Genomic DNA, 24431 nt, shown 5'->3' on the forward strand with positions numbered 1-24431 from the left:
AAAAAAATCCTCTTAGCCTGAAATCCTGGTTGCCAAAAGGAGGGCAGATTTCCAATGCAAATAGTGAGGCGAATGGGCCCTCCTCACAGGCACTTAAATCATTTGTATCTCACTTTTTATGGTAGTGTTGTGAATAATATTATTTTGGGGTTTATAATTAGAGGACGGAACAGATGGCGAAGGCCTAGTTTGAAGTGATGTGGCCATTAGAAGAGCCTCGGTCGTCCAGTCCTGATTCCAGCAGACCTGGTTTTCCCACCCGCACTCGGAACGGGCATGGCGTAGCTGTAGGTTTGCACAGTAGCCTTGAACTCTGAGTTTTTATAACATTTGAAGCCACGTAGGAATGAAAAAGGGGCCTATAAGAGCAATCGCTATTTCAGAGGGTGAGGCCTTCGAGGGGAAGAGTGAGTTCCTATCAATCCTATTTCTGTAATTATGATTTTTTAAAAAAATTACGAAGTCCCACAACGGACGTAAATGTCTCTTTCACACTCACGCGCTCACAGAATCTTCTTTGGGTTCTTCTCCTCCACTCTCAGTGTACGAAGAACTTCATTATCACCATCACCAAGCGATTCTGCCCTTTTCCAGGCTGTTTCACCAGTAAGTCAAATGCCAAGTATTGTTTTCCTAGTTGAAGCCTTGGTAGGGTCAAGTCTCATTGTTGAAGGTAGACCAAAGTCAGGATGTGCAGTGAGCAGAATTCTGTATTAAGAAAAAAAAAAAATTGTTGATGAATCTCTATTTAAATGCTATGAAAAGCCTTATTTTAGAGTATATTTTTAAAAATCAGAATAAGCTATTTTTAATGTAATAAGCCTAGAGCTTAAAAGAGGAATTCTCCCTTTGATGTCATTTGGTGGATGAAAACATTCTTGTTCAATAGAAAACCAGCATCTTTTTCATGCTCGTGTGAGATCAGGCAAGCTATAAATGCCATATTCGCTTTGAAATGCAAATTGTTTAAAGAAGAATGGCATATGGTGGAGGTAAGTACCTTTTCAAATCAACTCTTACACTTTAGGGATGTAAAAGCAAAGCTAAGATTATTCTTTGGGAAGAATCTGGCGCTTTTGACGCATGGAAGCTTGCAGTAATCAGCCGGCCCAGCGGGCACACACATCTCCATATCAAGGCACTGGTGTGGGGCTCCGTGGATTAGCACCCTAACGCGGCGGCCCCCGCTCAGCAAGGCCAGCAGCCAGCTGATCAGTAGACGGGGTCTCTGAGGACACACTGTCCTGTGTTCAGAGTGGGCCAGGACGTCGACCACGTATGTCATCATAACGCAGGCACTGTTTGGGAAAAAAAAAGTACTGAGACAATACCAAATGGGTCCTTTTGTGCCTCGCTCCCTCTGGGTGCCAGTATCCCACACTTCGTAGGGCTGGGCCGCTCGCTCTTTGGGATGTAACACCGGTGAAACTGTCTCCTTGCTCCTTGGTGACTTGTTCTCATACTTCGTGATCTGACCTCTGCATTCACAAACCATTCAAATGAGTTTTTGGGGGGTTGGGGGGTAAGTGTTATTGATTAACATACACTTACAAAATCCTAAGTTCTAGCTAAGTGTACGGGTGACCAGCACATAAGTCAAATCGCAGCACGTGGCCGGCAGCCCCGGAAGCCCCCGGGCCCCATCGCGTCACTCTTCAAATCTTCCCCTACACACACACGAGGGTGAGCGTCGTCTCATTTCCCACTCCGTAGATGGGCTTTGCCTGTTGCGCTTGACCCCTTGTGTGGTTGTATGGGACCAGGACAGGTGGAGCCCTCGTGTTTGTCTCCTTCGGATCCCCATGCTGTCTGTCCTGTTGTGGCCCATGTCAGAGGCCATTCATTCTTATCGGTGTGGATCTACCACGAGGTACCCATGGTGGGTGGATGGATGTTTCAGCCATTCTCAATAATTCTGCCATGAACATTCGTGTACATGTGTTCTGGTGGATTGTTTCTGCGTGTCTGTATGACTTTTTTGTCCTTTTTTATTTTTGATTTTTTAATTACAGTATAGTTGCTGTACGATATTATGTAAGTTACAGGCGTACAATATAGTGAGTCACAGTTCTTAAAGGTTATACTCCATTTAGAGTTACTATCATATATTGGCTATATTCCCCGTGTTGTACAGTACATTCTTGTAGCTTATTTTATACCTAATAGCTTGTACCACTTACTCCCCTCTCCCCACTGGTAACAGCTACTTCGTTCTCTGTATCTGTGTGTCTGCTTCTTTTTTTGTTGTATTCACTCAGTTGTTGTATTTTTTAGATTCCACGTTAAGTGATATCATATAGCGTTTGTCTTTCTCTGTCTGACTTGTCTCACTTAGCATAGTGACCTCCAAGTCCATCCATGTTGCTGCAAATGGCAAAATGTGGTTCTTTTGTATGGCTGAGTAATATTCCTGTGTGTGTGGTGTGTGTGTGTGTGTGTGTGTGTGTGTGTGTGTGTGTATGTGTATACACCACATCTTCTTTATCCATTCATCTGTTTATGTTGGTGTGATTTTAATCCAGAGGGACAGTGTTAGGTAGTGTCGCCTCTTTCCATATTATTATTTACAGAGATGGGCCCATTCCAAAGTGTAAAATAAATCTACAGTGTTCCATGAAGTTTCTCCTGAAGCTTCCAGCAGGCATGATACCCTGCCTCTTTGACCTTCTCACGGCTCTTGTATTCCTTGCCCTGTGTTTTGGCCACTCGTGGGCTTGTCTGAGACCTTCTCCTGGACCAGACAGACGGTGGCTGGTCCAGGGACTGTCTTCTTCATCGTGCCCAGCACAGCAGGGGTTCCATGCAGTGAGACAAGGAAATGTAGTAGTAGGTCGGTGTTAGAACTGGTGGCCGGGACCGTGCAGGGTCCGATTTTACCCTCCCGGCAAGTTCAGCCAGCCTGCCTGTTTCCTGGATGGTGAGACCCCTGGGTCAGGACAGATGACAGCTCGTTACTCACAGCAGTAGCAGTGGCCAGAGTCTCAGCAGTGTCGTGCACCAGTTCCCTCGGGGCCAGGTGACACCAGCATACACAGTGCGTCACATTACAGGAGAGGAAGCCCGAGCTTAGAAAACCCCAGTCTTGTATAATGGGGTACAGGCACGCCTGCCCAGCCTTTGCCCTGGAACATGGCGTTATCATCCCAACATCACACAAATCCGCCCTCCTCTGGAGGAAGACGGTCTCTCCATCAGCCAAGTCAGTTCACTGCACAGACATTCCTGAAAAGATCATCAGAACAAAAAGTTGCCACCCCCTTGTGCCATGCCATGAGGGACCCGTGGACCTGTCTACCAGCGGGAGGGGGTCTCCTGGGAGAGCTCAGGCCCAGGGAGGGTGGAAGACGGGGATATGAGGGGAGAGAAGGGAAGGAAAGATGAAAAGTGCCCTTCCCACCCACAGGCAGGCACAGCCCTGGTGCGCATCTCGGGGAGGTGAGCACCCACCCGCCTCCTGTTAAGGCCTTGTGTCTACTCGGAGCTCAGTGAGCTAGAGACAGTTGTTAGACCTGCCCCCTGTGCTCCAGGGGAGGGGGCATCCCAGTCTGGCTGGTGGAATCTCCTCTCTCTAGAGAAACACAGACGTGCCTGGAAGACAGCAGGTTCCAGCCCTATTCTGAGTCCCCCCTGTTGGAGAGACCCCAGCCTCTTGTCTTGTTTTCTTGAAATTCTGTAGCAAACAGATACGGTTTAGGTGGCCAGCTGCCTGGGAGAGGAAGCAGTCTTTCTCCCCTGGGCATCACCAGGGCCCTGGTCGGGCAGGGCTCCTCTCAGACCGTGTGCCCCTGCGGTGATTAGCTAATCAACACGGCAGCCGCCCCGCCCAGAGCGAGGTGTTTCTGTGGATCGTTGTGGGCCACTTGGGCTTTAGATCCCCAGCTCTTCTCGTGATCACCGGGCGCCGAGGCCTCTGCCTCACTTCAGGCTGACCCTGACTGCCCTTAGAACAGTGTTTAGGCATCATTTGATCGCAGGTGGTCTTGATTTTAAGACCCTTCGCTCTCAGGGAATCAGATAAGTCACAAGTGAGAACTCCAGATCCACAGCCTTAATTAATAACTTATTAATGTGAAATGAATTGCCATTCGATGAGAGAGGTCACCCTTGAGTACTCTGAGAGGAGAGAAGGTGATTTGAAGCTTAGCATGTCCTTATATGCTTAGAGGTGTTTTCAAAAGTGGTGAACACTCCCTGAGTGCTAACACGTAGGGCAGAAGCAGGGACAGGTCAGTATTACTTGACCAGTTAGTTAGGTTCATTCAGGAACAGAAAGAAACTTAGGCACTAGCCTCTGTTGGGTGTGTGTGTGCGTGCATGCACTTGAAAATAAGCATCAGAAATTATGACATAAAATACTATCATTAGATTTTAACTCTGTACAGTTACTAAAGATATTCCTGAAACATTTGGAGGGTAGTTGGTTGCTTTGACTGAAGGATTTACTCAAAGTCAGTAGAAAGGCCTCAAGATACGACCACTGGCCCAAGACTGCGCATGCTTGGGACGAGATGTGTCCTGAGCCACGTTAAGCCAGCAAGGCTACTCTCACAGTGTCGTGACCAAGCCTGTGGACCACTGGTGTGCTTCAGAGTTGGAACATGTGTCTTTATGCATTTACATTTACAGGCAAGCACCTGTTTGTGGAACTCCAAAGTATATATATTTAGGGCAGAAACCATATTTCTTACCCTTCACAATTTTTTTTTTGTCGCCTTATGTCACAATTAGTTGATCTTTTATTATTTGATTTTCAGAAACATTTTAACTGAAATTAAAGCGAATGGGCATGTATAAAAAAAGAGATTTACTCTCTTGAGAGAAAATGAGACATGTTTTCCTTCTGAAATGAGAATCGTCCTCTGTATATTTTTGGAAGATTTTGTAACTCGTGGTCACCAAAGATCAGGAACTAGGCAGGCAGGTAATTGAGTGAAACTGGGGGTGGGGGGACCGGAGGGCTGGTGTGGGCCCTGGCTTCTTGCCGTGTAGATTCAGATACAACCCAGACAGATGCAAGGCATGGAGTCAACTGACTGTTTCTGAGCATAAACATAGGCCCACGGCTGCCACATATTCTTATTTTTCAAACAGTGCCAGAAACCACAGATTTTTAGACACACACTCTCAAATTTAATTCTACTTAAAAAAGAAATCATTTCCCTCTAAGCGAAAACACACCTATGAGCTCAACCCAGACGCCAGGCCCCAAGATTATGGATCTGTTCTAAAGTTTTACTTCTATAACCATGTGTCCATGTACACACATTCATTTGGTCAGAATTCAGTCATGGTGTTGTGGTGTCTCTGTTTAGTCTGACAATTGGGAATTGGGCGTGGTTGGGATAAGAGGACCCTCGCCAGCTGGAAGGCCCTCAGGGTGGGCTTTCTGAATGATTCCACGCAGCTGTTTTGGGTTTCGTGCGGATTCTGCAATCAGACACCCGGACCACACAGCCTTGACAGTAGTTTCTTTACCCCAGAGATCTCAGTTCGGTTCCTTGGGGGCCCCTCAGGAGCTAAAGCCCAGAGTGGAACGTGCTGGAAATTCCATTCGACAAACAGCTGGAAGTTTAAAAACCAGATGTGTGGTCAGCATCACATAGTTTTTCGTTAGCTTGTGCATTTTAAGGAACCTACTCTTGCCCTGGTAGACGTCTGGCCTTAAGATGAAGAACTTGTCATCCTAAGACTACCTCTTTATCCAATGTCTCTGTTTGAATGTTTCCTGCGTCCCTGACCCAGAGCTCAGATGGACTTGGCTGTCCTGAGTGCCTGTGGCTACTTATTCCTGGACTTTGGCACCAAGTAGTCAGTGCTAGACGCTCTAAGATAATCCTCTCCACCTTTTGACTGGAGTATGTCAGGGCGGTCTGGGGCTGGTCGTCCTCGTCCTCGGAGCCACACCCGAGACAGAGTGAACAAGGAAAGGGGCACTGCTGGACTCATCTGCCCAAAGGCGGATGGATGGTGAATTTATTTTTGGTTTCTCAGGTGTTTTGCCTCGTGTGCCTACAGGTGGTATGAAATGAGGTTTTGTGGACAAATCCCACCCTTGATAACGACTTGTCAGGGGTACAGATGAGCGCTGAAGGGAGGAAGGAATCATCCCCCTGACACGCGCACCAAACAGTAGGTGTCCCCGTGGGCAGCATGGGCTCAGGGAGCCCGGCTCAGAGTGGGGTCGCAGCCCACATGCAGCTTCTCATTGTGCTTTTTCTCCTGTTCTCTTTCCATCACTTCCTTTTCCTTCCACCCACCATAAAAATGTTAGCTTTTTTTTTTAATGAAGTTCTTTTTTTTATACAAATAGTTTTTATCTATTTATTTATTTACTTACTTATTTTTGGCTGCACTGGGTCTCTGTTGCTGCGTGTGGGCTTTCTCTAGTTGCGGCAAGCAGGGGCTCCTGTTCGTTGCGGTATGTGAGCTTCTCATTGCGGTGGCTTCTCTTGTTGCAGAGCACGGGCTCTAGGCGCACAGGCTCAGTAGTTGTGGCACGCAGGCTCAGTAGTTGTGGCACGCGGGCTCAGTAGTTGTGGCTCATGGGCTCAGTAGTTGTGGCACGCGGGCTCAGCAGTTGTGGCACGTGGGCTCAGTAGTTGTGGCACGTGGGCTCAGTAATTGTGGCACGTGGGCTCAGTAGTTGTGGCTCACGGGCTCTAGGCGCACAGGCTCAGTAGTTGTGGTGCACAGGCTTAGTCTCTCTGCGGCGTGTGGGATCTTCCCGGACCAGGGCTTGAACCCCTGTCCCCTGCATTGGCAGGTGGATTCTTAACCCCTGTGCCACCAGGGAAGTCCCTTAATGTTAGCGTTTTTATGAATTCACGTGGTGAAAGTGGAAGGGGCCTCAGAGCCTCAGGAGGAGTTGTGAACCCCTCTTAAATGGTGGGCGTGTGGGACCAGAGTCCCCACAGGGAAGGGAAGGCAGAGGCCCACACCCTCCTGCCCAGAGGGATTTCTTTGCAAAGGGACAGAGGTGTGGGCGGAGAGAAGCCAGGAGGTAGTACAGGCACCAGGGCTGGCAGAGTGGCACCAGGACCACCACGGACCCGAAGGGAAGGGAGGGCGGGGGTGGCCCAGGCGAGCCTCCAGCGAAGGGACAGCTAGCCCGGGGCGCCCGCTCAGGGAGGGGGGCCAGGGATGCACATCCCCACTTCACACTCCTGTACCTCCCCCTCGTTCAGCCCAGCTGGGAGCCAGAGGTAACCCAACAGGTGCTCTCCTCAGAAGGGAGTAGGGCATAGAAGGTGTGGGGAGAAGGTGGTGGCAGACGCGGGTGTCAGCACAGGATCAGGAGGAGACCCTGCCATGCTGCCCGACAGGTACGCCTGGTCAGCTGCTGGGCATGCTGTCTGGCTGTTACAGTGTCCTGTTGTACCGGGATCTGGCCGAGGAGAAGCGCACCCAGAAGACAGCTCCAGGGCGCCCTAAATGATGGATGGCACGTGGAGAGAACCCGGAGGGGCATGTGGTGTGTCCCTTAGCGCTGCCTCTCTGAGGCTTGGCTACTCTGTACCTGTGAGATGCTGCGCACCTGGCCCTGCTACCCAGGCTGCTGAGGACCGGTGCTGGAGCGGGCGCCAGCTCTGGCTGACGCTGCCATTCAGGATGCGCGAGTTTCCGCGTTTTTAGGGCTCGGATGGGTCCTAAAATCAGAACATCAGAGTTGGGAGGGAGATGGGAAACTGGCTCAAGACCCTCTGCAGCTCAGCCGAGGATCCAGGGCGGGTGCCCTTCCCGGGAGCATCTTTGATCTCAGTGGTCCGCGGCAGGGAAGAGCTTTCGTTGTAGTTTTTGTTTCGTGTCCATGGTTATTTTCTGGTTTAAGTGTTTGGTTTTTAAATCAATCAGAGCTCTCCTGCAGGCCCACTCATATTTTTACGTGTGCACATGTCACCTGGGGCTCTTATTAAAAAGCAGGGGCGGGCTTCCCTGGTGGCGCAGTGGTTGAGAGTCCGCCTGCCGATGCAGGGGACGCGGGTTCGTGCCCCGGTTCAGGAAGATCCCGCATGCCGCGGAGCGGCTGGGCCCGTGAGCCATGGCCGCTGAGCCTGCGCGTCCAGAGCCTGTGCTCCGCAGCGGGAGAGGCCACAACAGTGAGAGGCCCGCGTACCGCCAAAAAAAAAAGAGCAGGGGCGGGGGTGAGGCCAGGGAGCCTGCCTTTCGAAGACGCTCCCAGGCGGTGCAGCTGCTTCTGCTATGAGGCCCGCACTTGGGAAGATATATGGGCTCCCATTCTTCCTTTCTTACGTGGTACTTTTGGCTTTGTTTCTGGAATCCGGTAAAGCTGCCTAGGAATACTTACTTTTACGACATTCACAATGTACCCAGTTCCCACAACAGCGTAAAATCGGCATCATTTTTTAAGGTAGAAATATATTTTTCAAAGCAAAATCCTTCCTCTTCGTTAACCGCTTATTTGTCCTATTTGCTCACGTTTGTGTTTCGTTGATGATTTTGTCACTTCCGGATGCTCTGTGCGATTGCAGTGAGGACCTTGTTTGTGGTGGAGCCCTGGTTCCTACCTCTGGCTGCTCACCAGAATCACCGAAGTCCCTTTGAAAATGCGTATCCCCTCAAGCTCTATCCCCCACCCCCACCTCCTGAATCGAAATTTGAATTTCTTGAAGCCTCTATTTTTAAAAAGCTCCAGGGGTAATTCTGGTAATTGGCCAGATTGGGGAACTACTAATACAATCTGTGTATGTAAAATCTTGTGCTATGAAAACAATTTTGAACTTAATTGGTTCCAAACTAAAACAATGGGAGGAACGTTTAAAAAAAGAAACCTAATACCTTTGAAGATCTGCCTACAGATCTAACAAACGAACTCACTGGCAGCAAGGTATGATTGGCTGAGCTTTAGAGAAAGGCACTTAATTATGTTTTTGAGTCTAAAATTGGCGTGACCAGATAGATCATAATTCATTTTGATGTTGAGCGACTGATTCAAATCATTAAGTATACGATGGAACCATTTTCCATCGCAGTCTGTGTGCGTGCTGTGAAGTTGCTAAGGTTATTTGTCCTCTGCGTGGTCTTCTCAAGGTTAAGAGTAAACTTACCTGGTTGAAGAGTCTGCGTTTCCAGCGATGTCGCATCTGGCAACTTTGATTTGTGTTGATCATAAAGTATAGCTTCCCCGCGAAAGTAATCCTCTGGTATCAGACAGTTGACCCCCGACTGGTGATCATTTCATTTCCATTGATGTGTGGACGCAGCAGGGCTCCTTCAGTGCCCGGCTCGCTGGCCTGCCGGGAATATCGCTTTTCCCAAAAGTGGGTCTTTTGTCTTCACCGCTACTCCATCTAGAGATGGCGGTGGTGGCGGTGTGCATCTTTGTCTTGGATTGTGGTGGGTGTAGCCATCGGAAGCATCGGGTTCCTTTGTCAAGCACCATAAGACCTGCTTCACCCTATTTTCCTCTGGAACATTGTTCCATGTGATGCTTCCACTTGCCCTGTATCGGGACGCCGGCTGCTCTCGGTGTCAGGTCCACGGTGTGCAGGCATGTAAGCCCCTAGACTAACTCGTGCCGGTTCGGGTGTGCAGTGCGCGCTGGTGTTCACCTGACTTGTTTATTCCTAGGGAATGTCACTAGTGCGCCTGGGTCTCAGATGGCGAGCGGCGTCAGCCTGGGCTCCTTCAACAGCCGACCGGACGGCATGCAGCAACGGTCCTACTCTGTCTCCAGTGCCGACCAGTGGAGCGAGGCTACGGTCATTGCAAACTCAGCCATCAGCAGTGGTAAGAGAGGGCACAGCCCCACGGACCTGCGGCCACCTCGCGGTCCTCGGTTGTAAACCAGGGGCTGGACGTGACGCCCCGAGCTCTCCGAGCTCCGCTCTGAGGGCGGCCACCCTGTCGACGATGCCTGGCCCGCCTTCCACCCATGGAGCGCTTTATCCTTGATCGGCTCTCTCACCCACAGCATCTCGTGACCTTCTTTGGTGCAGGGAGCAGTAGATGTTCGTTCCCACTTGACAGATTTGGAAACTGAGACGGCAGGCAGGGCTGAGACCCGACTGCAGGTGGTATGCCCCCGATCACACTTCCCTACATGATGTGGCCTACACTTTCCATCATTCGTGTGCATTTTATGTGGTTAGGCTTTGCGGTGTTTTTGCATCAAAGGAAAACACATAATTCATTCTCCTTATCCGTTTTCCAGGATTCCTGGTATATCGTCTAAGTTTTGGAGAGTCTTCCCTCTTGGCTTTTTTTTTTTTTTTTTAAAGTGTGGGCAGCTTCTAGGGAAACAAGTGTGCACACTGGAAAGTACCTTGACAAATGTGTGAGTGCGTGAATTATGCAGCGTTGAGGCTGCACTTTACCACAACACGCTTTGCCTGTGGCATTTTGTCTATGACCTGTTCACCGGTATTTAAAGGAATTCCCACTGTAGTGTGTCATCTCTCAGACAGGGTTTTAGAGTAATATTAGCATAATTTGTCCTAATTAAAAGATTCAGCATCAGGTAGACCCAGAGCCGCTGCAGCAGGACGTGTGCTTTGGATAAACATCATCTTATTTCTAGTTACTCCATGCTCCTCCATCAGACACCGCCGAGCAGAGGCCTTAAAGAAAAGGCATCTGCAAACCAAGGAGGAGTGAGGTCTCGAAAGGCAGCTCCAGCGGGTGCCGTAGCGGCGCGGGCCTGGGGCGTACGGACGGCATTGCCCTGTGCCCAGCACGCTCCCGGCTCCTTCCTCAGACAAAACAGGATGCTTCGGTAGAGAACGAACGTCTACCTCCAGCCTCTTCAGGGACTGGGCTTTCCACCTTTCGTCTGAAATCGTGACAGCACCTTAAGACGCTCAATGAAGAGGCTAAAGTCATTATAAATTAACCGCGTACAGTTTATTCCCTTGTAACGCGACAGCTGTGCGTTCATAGTCGTCAGGTGCCCCGGCAGGCCTGGTGCGGGCCTTCTCAGCAGACACGTCCGTGCTCCAGGCAGAGACGCCCCGACCCGCCGAGCAGGTGGCCTTGACGGGCGGCCTTACCTCTGCAAGCCTCTGTGTTCTAATCTTAAATGGGTGTGTTCTTCTCTCCCTTGCGTGGTCAGTAGGTATGTAGGGCAGTGTCCATCTGTGGCTTCTGTCTCTGAGCATCTGCTGTGGTTGCCATGGTTACTTTTTTTTTAGGGGGGCAAGCAGTTCACATGCTTAATTGCATTATCAAATACTTGGAAATGCAGCCGTTTTTCGACGAGCATTACCCTTACTGTCTGAGTGGGTTCATTCCGGCACCCTCTGAGAAGGTGCGCTCCCACGTTTGAGGCGGGCAGGAGTCATCGGCTGGCTCTTCCCGGCCTGGTGCACACACTGCCTTGCCCGGCAGCACCCTTTCGAAAGCTTTCCTCTTGGAAGTGAGAACTGTTGGGTCACCACCACAGCCTGATTGGGCGGCGGTCTCTAGGTTCTGTTCCTTACGCGCCGTAGGAGTTATATTTGGGGAGGGGATAGAAGAACAAGTTCCTAAGCAAGATCCTCACCCCAAGTCTTTGCCTCCCCCCACACTCAGAATATTCCTCCAGAAAAAGCATTGGAAGCAGCCTATTAACCTAAAATCCACACTTTACAGATACTCCATTCGCATAATTATCTCTTTGATAAAGACTCCCTAGCTAACTTTCCCTCTACCCAAGAGCTCTTTGCATCTGGTCATGTGTGTATGCCAAGGCACCTCCACACTGTCACATCAGGGACTCCGTGAGTGCCAGACCCTTGATTTGCTGAGAAGCCTCTTCCCACAGAAGGTGATCGTATTGGTCCGTACGGGCATATTTATAAAAGTACCTGTATGACTGAGGTTGCCTACGGGTGAACGCTGTTTTTAAATTTACAAATCGATTTCTCACATGCCAACGCCCCGGGTGTCCATTGTTCTATCACATTGTGTGTTTGTGAAAGACTAGACTAGCTAGGCTTCCTGATGCCCCAGAGCTTGAACCGTGAACACAGGAGATGAGAAACCAGTCTGTGCCCTGGTACGAGCCTACTGCGGGATGTGGATGGAGAAAGCCCGGGGTGAAATTGTGCAGGTAGTTTAAGGATGGAGAGAGTTAATCAAGGAAAACTTCCCGAAGAGACTGAAACTTGAGCAGTGTTTCAAGAACCAGATGGATTGTGTGTGTGCAAAACCACAGGAGGAAGTTGTTCTAAACATGAAGGCAGTTTGGACAGAGACTTGAAGAGGAGGAAAGGGCAACGTGGAACAGTTGAGGGGCCACAAGGAAGTGCAAGGTATTAGTTGGAATGCAGGAAAATGAGGACAGAGAGGAAGAAGAGAGATGAGTATTAAGGGGTCAGAATCGCACAATTAATTAGCATCTTATTGTAAGGCTTACAGCTGACATTTTAAATTGCAAAGATCCAGAGAGAAAACAGAATGTTGTACAGAAGTAAGATTCCTATAGTTTCTCAGGCATCTTCCTTGACGCCTATATTTTCGAAGGATGGATGGTATGTCACACCCAAGATATGACTGAAAAGAGAAACAGTAGTAATGATAGCAAGGGCTAATATTTATTGAGGGCTTCATATGGATTATCGCATTTGATCCCCGTGGAGTGGATACTGCTCTTAGCTCCATGTTCCAGGTGGGGAGACTCTGGTACAGAAGGGTTCAATATTGCTTGTCCAGAGTCACGTCCTGGTAAGGCTGGGATGTGAACCCAGGTGGCCTGATTCTAGGCCTTAGAGTCTACGTCAGCACTTCTCAAGATATGCTTCCCAGACCTGTGGCGGCAGCATCCCCTGGGAACTGGTTAGAAATGCAGATTCGTAAGTCCCATCCCAGACCCACTGAATCTGAAACTCAGGGGTGGGGCCCAGCAACCTTTGTGCCAGCAAACCCTGCACGGAATGATGCTGCATGCTGAAGTTTGAGAACCATTGCTCGAAATCCTTGCTTCTGAGTGTGGTCCACAGACTGACTGGTATCTGACAGCCCCTGGGAGTTGCCTAGAAATGCAGAGTCCCAGGCTCCAGCAAGACTTCCTGGGTCAGAGTGCACGTTGTCAAGAATCCTGGGCCATTCGGGTCCACCTGCATGTGGAGTAGCCCTGTCTGCCTGCGGCCAGAGTAACGTCCTGGCTTCCCTCCCGTTAGTACCATCCTGCCAGACGCCGAGCAGTTGTTAGTAAAATCAGGGCACGGGATCTGACAGCTGACTTCAAGAAAACACATTTATGAATGGATTTCAAGACCTCAACTTGGGCATCCACGTTCCCTGCCATGCTTGGAAAATAATCACAAGAGAAACAAACAATGATTAAGAGCTCTCTGTCATGCTTTTTCTCTTTACGTCGCAGTGAAATACAAACTCCACCCTCTTTTTTTTTTTTTTTTTTAATCATCTTCTCTCCCTCACCCCAGTCTCTGGTTTGGATGTCAGGGTCATAAAAAAGCTTACACTGTGCTAGCAGCAGGGACAGGGAGAAGTAAGCAGCTTTTGAATCCAAATGACCATGTGTTGGTGAATATGCCTTCCCATTGTCCCACATTCTTATTGTACATGATAATACATGACATTGGGGTTCCATTTTTCCCTGCCCCCTTGTCCACAGTAAATTAAGACTTTGGCTCCAGAGAACTCTGTAAAGTCTTCCCCTTTAGATGCACAGGTACCCTGGGGGTTTCTGTCTTTTAAGCAGCTGTGAGCAACTCCTAATTAGATAGATGACTTTGTGGTGTGTGAAACTACAAAACAGGAGGTTCTGGTTAAATTAAGGGGGGAAAAAAGAAGAATCCATTCTGTGAAATGCAATGCCCCACTGCTTTATGACTATTACTGCTGTAAGGTTTTACATTTAAGTACCTGAGGTTTAAAATTAGATGTCTAATATAATTTGGCGTTGCTAACGTGAGACCCGCATCTGCCCTTAGAGGAAATGCAGACAGCTCAGCTCGGGGTTTCAGATCGCTGTCTGCCGGCTTGCAGCACGGAGGACTGGGTCCCACTCCGACTAAGCACTTCATGCTACTCAGTGTAATTTTTTAAATGCAGAAACATATTCATCTTGAGGTCCTGCGTTGAAAAAGGCTGTTCCAGTAGTACATGAAAAATTAATTTTTTTACATTTTTCCTCACCCTCCTAAGTGTTTGACAGAAGTAATTTTTGCAGCAAGAGAATAAAAACTGGTGGCTGTAAATTCCTGTCCTGGAACCTCTTGTGTAGATTCTTTATGGACCCAGAATTGATCTACATGTCAGACCCTGTTGTGGTTTAAACTGTTTATCACGGTAATGGCAGGAGTGAGCCTGTGAACACCAACTTATAATCCTGGGTGAAAGGAATTGGTGTTTGCAGTCAGTGAAGGGGCAGCTCAGCTTTATTGATAGATTCAGAACAATTATCTCTGCAACAACTATTGGCTGAGAATTCTCTGCAATTTCATTGGGAGCCTGTGATTTTTTTTTTTTTTTTGATTAAGCATTTCTCTATAGGTAATTTTCTCTAGAAGTGCTAGCCAAGAGTTAGTATGACTGTGGGTGGCAGGGGACCCCCGGGGGGGGTCATTTGTAGTATACTTAGTTGTCATATCTTGCTCCGAGGCAAAATGCATTTTCGGGTGCATCCCACCTGTGCTGAGGGCCCGAGCCAATGCCTTGAACCCTGTGCATCCGTCTGCGAGGGGTCCTGGCAGCCTGCCACACCATCTCCTGCCACTGCCAGCTGTGGGCCGAGGGTCTCAGTGGTGACCGTTGCCGTGGCAGCCAAACTCCCCGCTCCTCTTGACTGTCAGGTTGTTCTGATGGCTCCGCCCCATCTCTGATTGCTTCATTCCAAGAGTTAATCTTCTGCCACCCTGGCTGCCCATCACCGGCAGTACTGCACTGCTTCGGATGACTCTTGAACATTTCACTTCCACCTGCCTCCACCAGGCCACCGTCCAGCCTTGTCAGCCCCAAGTATAAAAACCATACCCATCTTTCACTCTTCCACATGGAAGGTGTGTGTGTGCCCATTTCCTTCTAACCATTTAACCACACATCTTCCCACCAGAATCTATGGTTATTAGACAACCAATCTTGAATCTGAAGCGCTTGCATTTTTGCTAACTTTTAAATATCTTTTGTCATCGTGGACATTTTTTACAAGGCTTGTTTTAATGGTAGAAGTTAGAAACACAGGTTTCAGCTCTTGTCGTTGTGTCCTGCACTTCCTTTGGTTTCTCCTTTCTCATAGAGCCAGCCCCAGGAGGGACAGGCAGCCCTGCATTTGAGATTACAGAGAGCATGCCGTAACTTTGGGTTCTGGGAAGGTTTACTGTCAGTTCATTAATTTTAATTTTTACAGCTTGAGCACTTTTTTTTTCTCTTCTTGGATTCTATGCTAACAATTTTATCATGTGACCAGCAGGTGGCGGTAGTGTGACATTACAGCTCACTTTTTTTTTTTCCTTTTTAATTCAAGTATAGTTGATTTACAATATTGTGTTAGTTTCAGGTGTACAGCAGAGTGATTCAGTTATACATATATATCTATTCTTTTTTGGATTGTTTTCCATTATAGGTTATTACGAGATCCTGAATGTAGTTTCCTGTGCTATACAGTAGGTCCTTGTTGGCTACCTATTTTATGTACAGTAGTATTTATCTATTAATCCCAAATTCCTAATTTATACCCCCTGTTTCCCCTTTGGTAACCATAAGTTTGTTTCCTATGTCTGTGAGTCTGTCTGTTTTCTAAATAAATTCAGCCGTAGCATTTTTGCGGATTCCACCTGTAAGTTATATCATACGATATTTGTCTTTATCTGACTTACTTCACTTAGTATGATGTTTTGTAGGTCCATCCACGTTTTTGCAAATGGTATTATTTCATTCTTTTTGTAACTGAGTAATATTCCATTTATATGTATACCACATCTCTATCCATTCATCTGTCAGTGGACATTTAGGTTGCTTCCATGTCCTGGCCATTGTACATAGTGCTGCTATGAACATTGGGGGTGCATTTATCTTTTCAAATTAGAGTTTTCTCTGGATATATGCCCAGGAGTGGGATTGCAGGATCATACGGTAGCTGTATTTTTAGCTTTTTTAAGGAATCTCCATACTGTTCCCCATAGTGGCTGCACCAGTTTACATTCCCACCATCAGTGGAGGAGGGTTCCCTTTTCTCCACACCCTCTCCAGCATTTATTGTTTGTGGATTTTTTGATGATGCGCATTCTGACTGGTGTGGGTTAATACCTCATTGTAGTTTTGATTTGCATTTCTCTAATAATTAGCGATGTTGAGCATCTTTTCATGTGCCTGTTCGACCATCTTACGTAGAGTCTGAATTTGTACAGCTGCGTCTCTGTGTCAGGAGCTTGACCTCTAATGCCCATTTCCTGAGAATCATTATCCCTGTTTCATAAGTGAGGTTCCAAAAGGTCGAGAATCTTAAGACCACACTCTTAATAGCCAGAATTCAAACCCAGGTCTTTCTGATTCCAAAGCTTATAGTTTTCCCCTCTGCTATTTTTTTTCAAGGAGAAATGAATTCTTAGTATTAAAACAACGTATCATAAAAATTGTTTATCTTTTCATAGAGCTTGCTTTTGAAGGGAAGGTAGACATTTTCCCTTCTCTCACTTCTGCTTCACTTTGCCTTTCTCATCTGTTTCTCCCAAATCTTGGCTGGCATTCAGAAACCATTCCCTGGGGGTTGTCATCAACCTTCAGCTAAGCTCAGTATTAAAGGACCTGTGGGCTCTCATCTCAAAGCTGGGCACGCCCGGTCTCGGCCGCTGCGGTCTGTTCCCCCCACCAGGCTCGTCGGCCTAATTAAAGGGATGACCCCAGTTCCCTTCTGCAGGCAGAACCTGCTTCCCTTTCTCTGCATGGGACCGAGGAGAAAGCAGAAGCTTCCTAGGGTATCTGGCCGCAGGGGGTAAAAGGTGTATTTTTTTCCTCCCAATCAGAACGTTGTTACTTTGTACTTTGCCTCCTCAGTTCCTTCCTAACAGCTATTTCTAGCAGCAGGTGCTGACTAGGGGAAACGCTGCCCCAGTATCAGACCGGGAGCAGGAGATTGCATACCTGCAGGCCAGCAATTCTCTTGCTGCCTGGCAAATGTCTAGAAATCATTTTAAACAGATGTTAGAGCAGGATACCGTTGCCAGTTGCTACGGTACCTGGACCGTATCTTTTGGTCTCTCTGGCCCTCGGTATCTTCATCTAGACCAGTGGTTCTCAACCAGGGGTGATTTTGTGTGTCCCTCCCCTGGGGACATTTGGCAGTGTCTGGAGACAGTTTAGGTTGTCACAGTTGAGGGGGTTGGAGGGGTTGTCTACTGGAATCGAGTGGGTGAAGCCAGAGAAGCTTGTGAACGCCCTGCAGTGCACAGGGCAGCTCCGCACGACAGAGGACCGTCTAGTCCAAAGTCAGTATCGCCGAGGTCCAGAAACCCTGGTCTGAACAATGAAGACTTGGGTTTTATGGACCCTGGCAGCCACCGTCACTGTGCTCCACCGTGAATTAAATGATAATCCTTCCGAAAGAAAAGGGAGGCCGTTTCCTTTCTTGAGAGAATGACTACAGCCAACCCAAGCAGTGCCTTGCCCGCAGCGAGACTTTCAACTCAGCTTCCCAGACCGTCCCCCAAGGCAGAAGGCGGGGGTTGTACCAGCCCCGTGGCAGTTCTGCTGCTACTACCAGTGATGATGTCACATGACCTCCATCCAGCACTCCCTGCCTGTCAGGCACGAGGACCCGGAAGAGGAGGGCTAGTGCCATCCCCATCTGAGATGAGGAAACAGAGGTGGCAGCCGGCCGGTGGCCAAGGCTGGATTCCATCTCAGGCTGTGTCTCAGCCTCCACTGTGCTGTACTTTGAACCACCACGCTCAGCTGCCCCAAGAACTCTGCCTGAGGGAGACCCGGGGTGGCCTTGACCGTCGGCCTGTGTTGAGGACGCGCGGACGACACACGTTGGCGGGCGTAGTCTCAGCATCCTCCCTATTCAGAGACCACAAAATGGGTCAGGGCCGACAAAGTGAAACTAAGATAAATATCCTGCATTCAGATTCAGCCAACCAACTGCGCACACGTAGAATGGGGAACCCTGCCTCGACGAGGCTGACCTGGGAGTAGCTCATCTGCCGAAATGCCGTCGAGACTTACTCTGCCCTAAGAGAAGGAGAGGTCTGTTTTGTGGGACCACATTTCCAGAAGGACACTGGCAAATGGGGATTGTTCACAGCAGTGGGTGGGGATGTAGAGAAGGCTCTGGAACCCACGTCAGAGATAGGGATGGAGGAATTGGGAGGTGGGAGGGGCCTCTGGGGCAGGGGCGTCCCTGGTCCTGCTCTGGAGGGTGCTTTTCAAAAGTACTAGCTCCTGGGGCCAAGGGCTGGAGATGGGCTTCTTTGGCCCTGCGGTGGAGCCTGCGTACCAGATGTTCCCAGGGGGCTTGTTAGGTGCAGCTGGGATTGAGATCCACTCTTCTGGAGCTGGGGTCGGGGTTGAACACTGCGTGCAAATGGCGGTCAAGGTAACAGATAGGAGCCTTACCCTGTGTACGTCCAGGGAATTGAACTCGGAACAGTAGGTCCAAGTTACAGGAAAGAATTGTGACAATTTTTTTTTTTTTGCGGTACGCGGGCCTCTCACTGTTGTGGCCTCTCCCGGAGCACAGGCTCCGGACGCGCAGGCTCAGTAGTTGTGGCTCACGGGCCCAGCCGCTCCACGGCATGTGGGATCTTCCCGGACCAGGGCACGAACCCGTGTCCCCTGCATCGGCAGGCGGACTCTCAACCACTGCGCCACCGGGGAAGCCCGACAATTTTTTTTTTAACCTTTATTGAAGTGTAGTTGATGTGCACTGTTGTGTTACTTCCTGCTGTACAGCAAAGTGAATCAGTTCTGCATATACATGTATCCACTCTTTTTTAGATTGTTTTCCCATACAGGTCATTACAGAGTATTGGGTAGACATATACACACTACTATATATAAAATGGATAACTAATAAGGACCTACCATATAGCACAGGAATTGGGACAATTTTGACACAAAGTAGCGTAAAGTAATATGATAGAGCATAATTTTTCAAAATGACTCTTTCAAAAATTTTCCTCTTGAATCTTTCACTTTCTCCCTCACCTGATGACCCTCTTTAAGTCTCACCAGTGAAACAGGGGAAGACGCATACTCATCTTCCCAACCCCACACCCCAGCTGCACCTGGAGCTACAGCCTCTGCGCTGCTTCCTGCTGGCCAGGGGATGCGGGGGGGTGGTCCCTGCCCTTGTGAAGTGTCGCTCCTTCCACCTCTGGACCCATCACCTCTCACTTCCAAAGGACTCTGCCTCTGCAGTTACCCTGTCTGCTTCCTGTACCATCAGATTCTCCCGGATGTTGGGTTCCTCCGTTCAGCAGACAGGCCTGCTCCAGCATCTCCCATCCTGGCTCTGTGGCCCTCTGCCCTGCCAGCCCCTTCTCAGCCTTCTTCTCCATACACCCTCCTGGGACTCCTGTCTACACTCAGTGTCTCCAGCTACTCACCAGGTGCCTTCTCTTTGATCCGTCCCAATCTGTCCTCCCTCCCCGCACTGCCCGGACACTGCTCTCATCCAGTGCCTGGCCACCCACGCTGTCCACCCAAGGTACAGCATGGTTCCCTTCGCCATCTGCTTCTTAGCGATGGGGAGCCCGGTGACCGCTCCATCGTGCTGGAAACTCTTCTCTTGGCTTCTCTGATGACAGAGAAGGGAAGAGTGTGTGTGAAGGCTGGGAAGGGCATGTGTCTGGGGAGATTTGTGGCGTGGGTAATGAAGGGACTTAGCTGGAGACAAGGCATGAAGGCAGGAAGGGTGATTAGAAAAAGGATCCACAAAAGGTCTGGACTTGAGTCTGGGCAGTCAGGTGCCCCCCTCATGATTTTCAGGGAGCAGTGATTGTGACTTTTACAAGCCAACTCTTGAGTCAGCATGGGTTATCATCTGGTGTAGAAAGACGAGGCAGAGGTGGGTTAGGAGAGAGGGAGGTAGTCCAAGCCCAGCAACCCCTGATTCTCCTGGAAGTCTAGAAGTCTCCAGTAGAGTTGTCGCTGAAACTTGCATTTCCCATCCCACTGGTATTTTTAGTAACATCGTTTCTCATTGGTCTCAGTGCAACAACGTGTTATTAATGTAAATTGTTAACGCTTCCTAAAATACAGAAGTCTAAAATTTTACAGTTACTTAGTTTTTTTGTTTTGTTGTTTTTTGGTCCCAGCAGTTTTAGCTGCAAACTTTCAATTTTAGGGTAATTTTTTTAACAGATAGAGAGCATCATTTACTGTCCCGCATCCAATGACTTAGAGGTGGAGTAGCATAAAAAGATTTGTCGAATGTATATATATAATGCCATTTTCCAACTGGAAAGAAAACTTTCAGTGAGCTTTTGTATTTGCAACATTAAACCATCTGATTTTATAACACTGTATATTTTTAAGCAATATAGGACTTTTTCTCGTGATTTTATACCACTTTGGGGCCAGGAAAATATTCATTTTTTATTCCTCTGCTTTGCTCAAGTCCTCAACCTAGGAATCAAATAGCTTAAGAAACTTCAGTGATACTGTCTCCCTGGTGACTTTTTCAGTTATTAGAATAAAATTTGGTCAGATCTCTTTCCATCCTTCCCTTGCTTCCTGTTATTTACAAATGCATACAAAGAGGGAAAGATTTAAAGGGCTTAAAATTTTTTAGATACTGATAAGGAAGAAAGGAGTGGAAGTGAAGGTAGCAGAGGAGTGGTTATAAAAATACAATTGGTTGTAATATGGTTAGAAGGAGATAGGTAGGTGGATAGATAGATAGATAGATAGATAGTTAATAGACATAGATAGATAAAGATAGATAGGGATAGAGAGAGATTGTGGGTGGATGGATGGATGGATGGACCAATGGACAGATGAGATTAGGTAGGTAGATAGGGTAATAGATGATAGATAGATAGATAGATAGATAGATAGATAGATAGATAGAGATAAAAATAGGGAGATAGATCAGGGTGTGTGGCTGGCTGGCTGGCTGGATGGATGGATGGATACGATAGGTAGGTAGGTAGGTAGGGTGAGAGATGATTGATAGATACGGCTGACAGGTAGCTTTGTACAGATCAGGGTCATCATCAAACCCTCTGTGTATTTACTCCTTTAGTACTTGTACATTACTTTGGTTTTGCATTCTTAAACTTCTTTCAATGAGTATATCTTTCCTTACATCTTTGCTTTATTATCTGACAGATAAGGTTATTAACAGAAAGTGATATTAATATTAATTACATGATACTAAAAATTTTATGTCATGAGGAAACAGATGGTTATTTTAAATGACTTAAAATTTTACTCTTTTATAGGAAGAAACATTTTAAACATATTTTGTTATAAATGCTATTTTAATTGCTACATTATTTCTGCAGTGGGATTTTAAAAATCTTACTACATTTGCAGGGAAATGTTTGTCTACGTCAGAATCTCTTAAAATGTGTACTTATTTACAAGGAAATAATTATAATTGAATTTAAAATATAGTATCGGGGAGCTTGATATTATCGATAAGTACCTTACGCAGTTCCCACACCTGATCTCTCCATCTGGTCACAGTTCAGGATATCGGCTCTGATGTGAGAGTTGCTCTCTGCAGCATTTAGCCTAGATCGCAACCATATACCAGTTACCTTTTCACACAGGCATTCTATATTTCAGAGTGTTTATAAGCATATAGTCCCTAGCTGAACTCTGAAATTATAAAGCATTGCTACTTTGGAAATGTTTTCTATGTATCGTGTAATTAGAAAACAGAAGAATGTACTTCGGAATTTTAAGCTTCATTTTACAAGATTGGGAAACTCGCCTTGCAACCAGCTGTTGGCTCTTGGTTCATTTCATAGCAAGCTTTGCACTGATGCAGAAAGTGAAACAAGCATGTCCACTCCCCGAAACAGCCCTCAGAGATCTTCTGTCTGAGGGCTGTCTCCCTTCTATGTCAAAATGTCCCAGAAGCACCAGCTCACCGTCTCCCTTCGAAGACCCCTTTATGGTGAGGGCGCAGAGGGAAATTGAAGTCTGGGGGCCCGTAAGGCCCCCATCAATCAGAAGGCGGGGTAGCGCCAGCAAAACATGCAGTTCAGGCCCCCAGATGAGATTCGTAAGCCAGCAGCATCCATCCGAGCCACCCATTCTGGAAAAATGATCATCCTATGATACCATCTAAAGCAGTCAAGGTTCAGGTTACTGCCTGAACGAGCACCTGGTTTTTATTTATTTAATTTTATTTATTTATTTATTTATTTTGCGGTACACGGGCCTCTCACTGTTGTGGCCTCTCCCGTTGCGGAGCACAGGCTCCGGACGCGCAGGCCCAGCGGCCACGGCTCACGCGCCCAGCCGCTCCGCGGCATGTGGGATCTTCCCGGACCGGGGCACGAACCTGCGTCCCCTGCATCGGCAGGCGGACTCTCAACCACTGCACCACCAGGGAAGCCCCAGCACCCGGTTTTTATTCACGTCTGTCTTCCCAGGGCGCTGGCAAAACTGTAAACCGAAGTGTTAGCTGTCAAATCACGTGAATACGAGTTCCTGGACAGTGAATTTTTTTTTAAGAGATTATTTGTCCTTTCAAACAATATTCATTTTTTCCCCTTAGCACTGTGTTCCTTATGCTCTGTTTTTCACTTTTAAAATTCTTCAATTTCTAGAAGCCTGGATGATAGATGTACATATGTGAAAAGTGCCACCAGTCAATGAATGTGACATCCGTCCGTCATGGGGCTAAAACACAGAGTATCCCATTGGTGTCAGTTATGCATACTTCAACCTACTCTAGGAAGCCTTTCTTCCTCCTTCTAGCAAGTGGGTTAACTACCTTATCCCTTCTTTCATTTTTTGCAATAATAACTTTGCATTTTCCCTAATTATAAAACGTTACATTTTAGAAAAATTTAAAAAGCAGAGAAGCTTTTTGCTGTTAAAAAAACTCCTACCCTAAGCTTTTAGTTTGGGGGATGTGTCCCCTTCCAGTGCATATGTCTGTGTTCTTACTTATTTCCAAAAGTTGGACTACATCGTAACTGGCTTTAATTATAGATGTGTTAAGTTTCTCTGTCTGAAAATAGTTCAGGCATAGGAAGCCATCTCTGTGACGAGCAGCAGCGGACTGGTTAAATGAATTACAGTAAAGCCCCACAAAGGGATGCCACATAGCCCTGAAAATGTTGCCTTCCGTGTAATAACTTGGAAGGATGTTCATGTAAACAGTAGGTGTCACCGTGCTGTGAACCGGCTTCAGCATCACTCTGTGTGATCCCACCCACTCTGGGGCCTGGTCCCGTGCCGAGCTGGGGAACCTCTCCCCATGCACACATGGCTTCCCTGCCCTCATGTCCCATCAGATACCACCTTGTCCGTGAGGCCTCTGTGTTTCCCAACTTAAAATTGCCCACAGCTCTCTTCCCCGCTTTACTGCCTCCATACCACTCTCCCCTTCCAACCTTCGTAATTCACTCATTGATTTTATCATCTGTCATCTTCCCCACTAGAATGTATGCTTCTTAAGGGCGAGGACTCCATCTGGTTCACCCCTCTGTTCCCGGGGCTGAGAACGGGGTGCCCAGTGAGCTTTCCCTCGGGCTTATGTAATGTACCGATGCTCTCCGCCCTGCAGTAGCCCTGGATCAGTGCTTTAGACACATTGCTCATTAAACCTGTTACAGTTCTGTGTGGCAGTGCTCTTATCCTCATTTTAAATGAGAAAACTGAGTCTTAGAGAGTCTGAATAACTGGCCCCAGGTCACACAGCTGGCAGGATCACGTGTTTTATGCGTCGATGGGCTGGGCAGGGTGTGTGTAAAGGGCTCCTGGGTGGAAAGAGTGTGGGGTGAGGGAGTTATACGAGATCTTAACTGTTTTTCCCTTGTTCTCTTTTGAGCTTTCAGAAATGAATACCTATTATTTATGTAAATTTTTTTAAGTTATTTCAAATATGAATTCTGTAGTTAGAAAACACAAATGAAGCCACGAACATTTGAGGATTTCCACTTGCACTTCGTTAGTAGCAAACGTAATTCAGTTTGCAACTTTAATTGATCAGAAAAGCGTGGTCCTTGACTGGCACTGGCAAAGCCAAGAAGAGGAGAGCAGGCGGGGGGCGAGGGCATTTGAGGCTTTGAGGGCAGGGAGCAGAAGGGGAGCTGGGACTTGGTGGGGCACACAGAGACCAAAGTCAGGATGCCTGAGTCCCTGTCCCCATTCTGCCACTGGCCACACAGGGGAGACAGTTACAGAGATGCCAGGAGACCCAATTCAATTCAGAGCAACTGGGTAGAGTCATGGGGAAGCTGCGCAGGGCCTGTCCTGTGTCCCGGAAAGCAGATGTTGTACCGGCAGTAAGTGGAATTATTTACATGCATGAAGCGTCCATGGTAGAGGATGAATCACAGTTTCAT

The 24431-nt window shown here is 47.8% G+C and overlaps 1 protein-coding gene across 3 annotated transcripts in view; it reads left to right on the forward strand.

Annotated features, from left to right (window-relative positions):
• Positions 1-24431, forward strand: part of AGAP1 (ArfGAP with GTPase domain, ankyrin repeat and PH domain 1) — a 549941-nt gene that overhangs the window by 386872 nt on the left and 138638 nt on the right. The window contains exon 12 of one of the 3 annotated variants that reach the window (XM_065880907.1): positions 9589-9747. The exons of the other annotated variants lie outside the window; for them this stretch is intronic. Coding sequence (XP_065736979.1) covers positions 9589-9747 — 159 coding nt within the window. The remainder of the gene's footprint in view (positions 1-9588; positions 9748-24431) is intronic. 3 annotated transcript variants of the gene reach the window in all.

Source organism: Phocoena phocoena, chromosome 7 (genome assembly GCF_963924675.1).
Source record: "Phocoena phocoena chromosome 7, mPhoPho1.1, whole genome shotgun sequence".
NCBI lineage: Eukaryota > Metazoa > Chordata > Mammalia > Artiodactyla > Phocoenidae > Phocoena > Phocoena phocoena.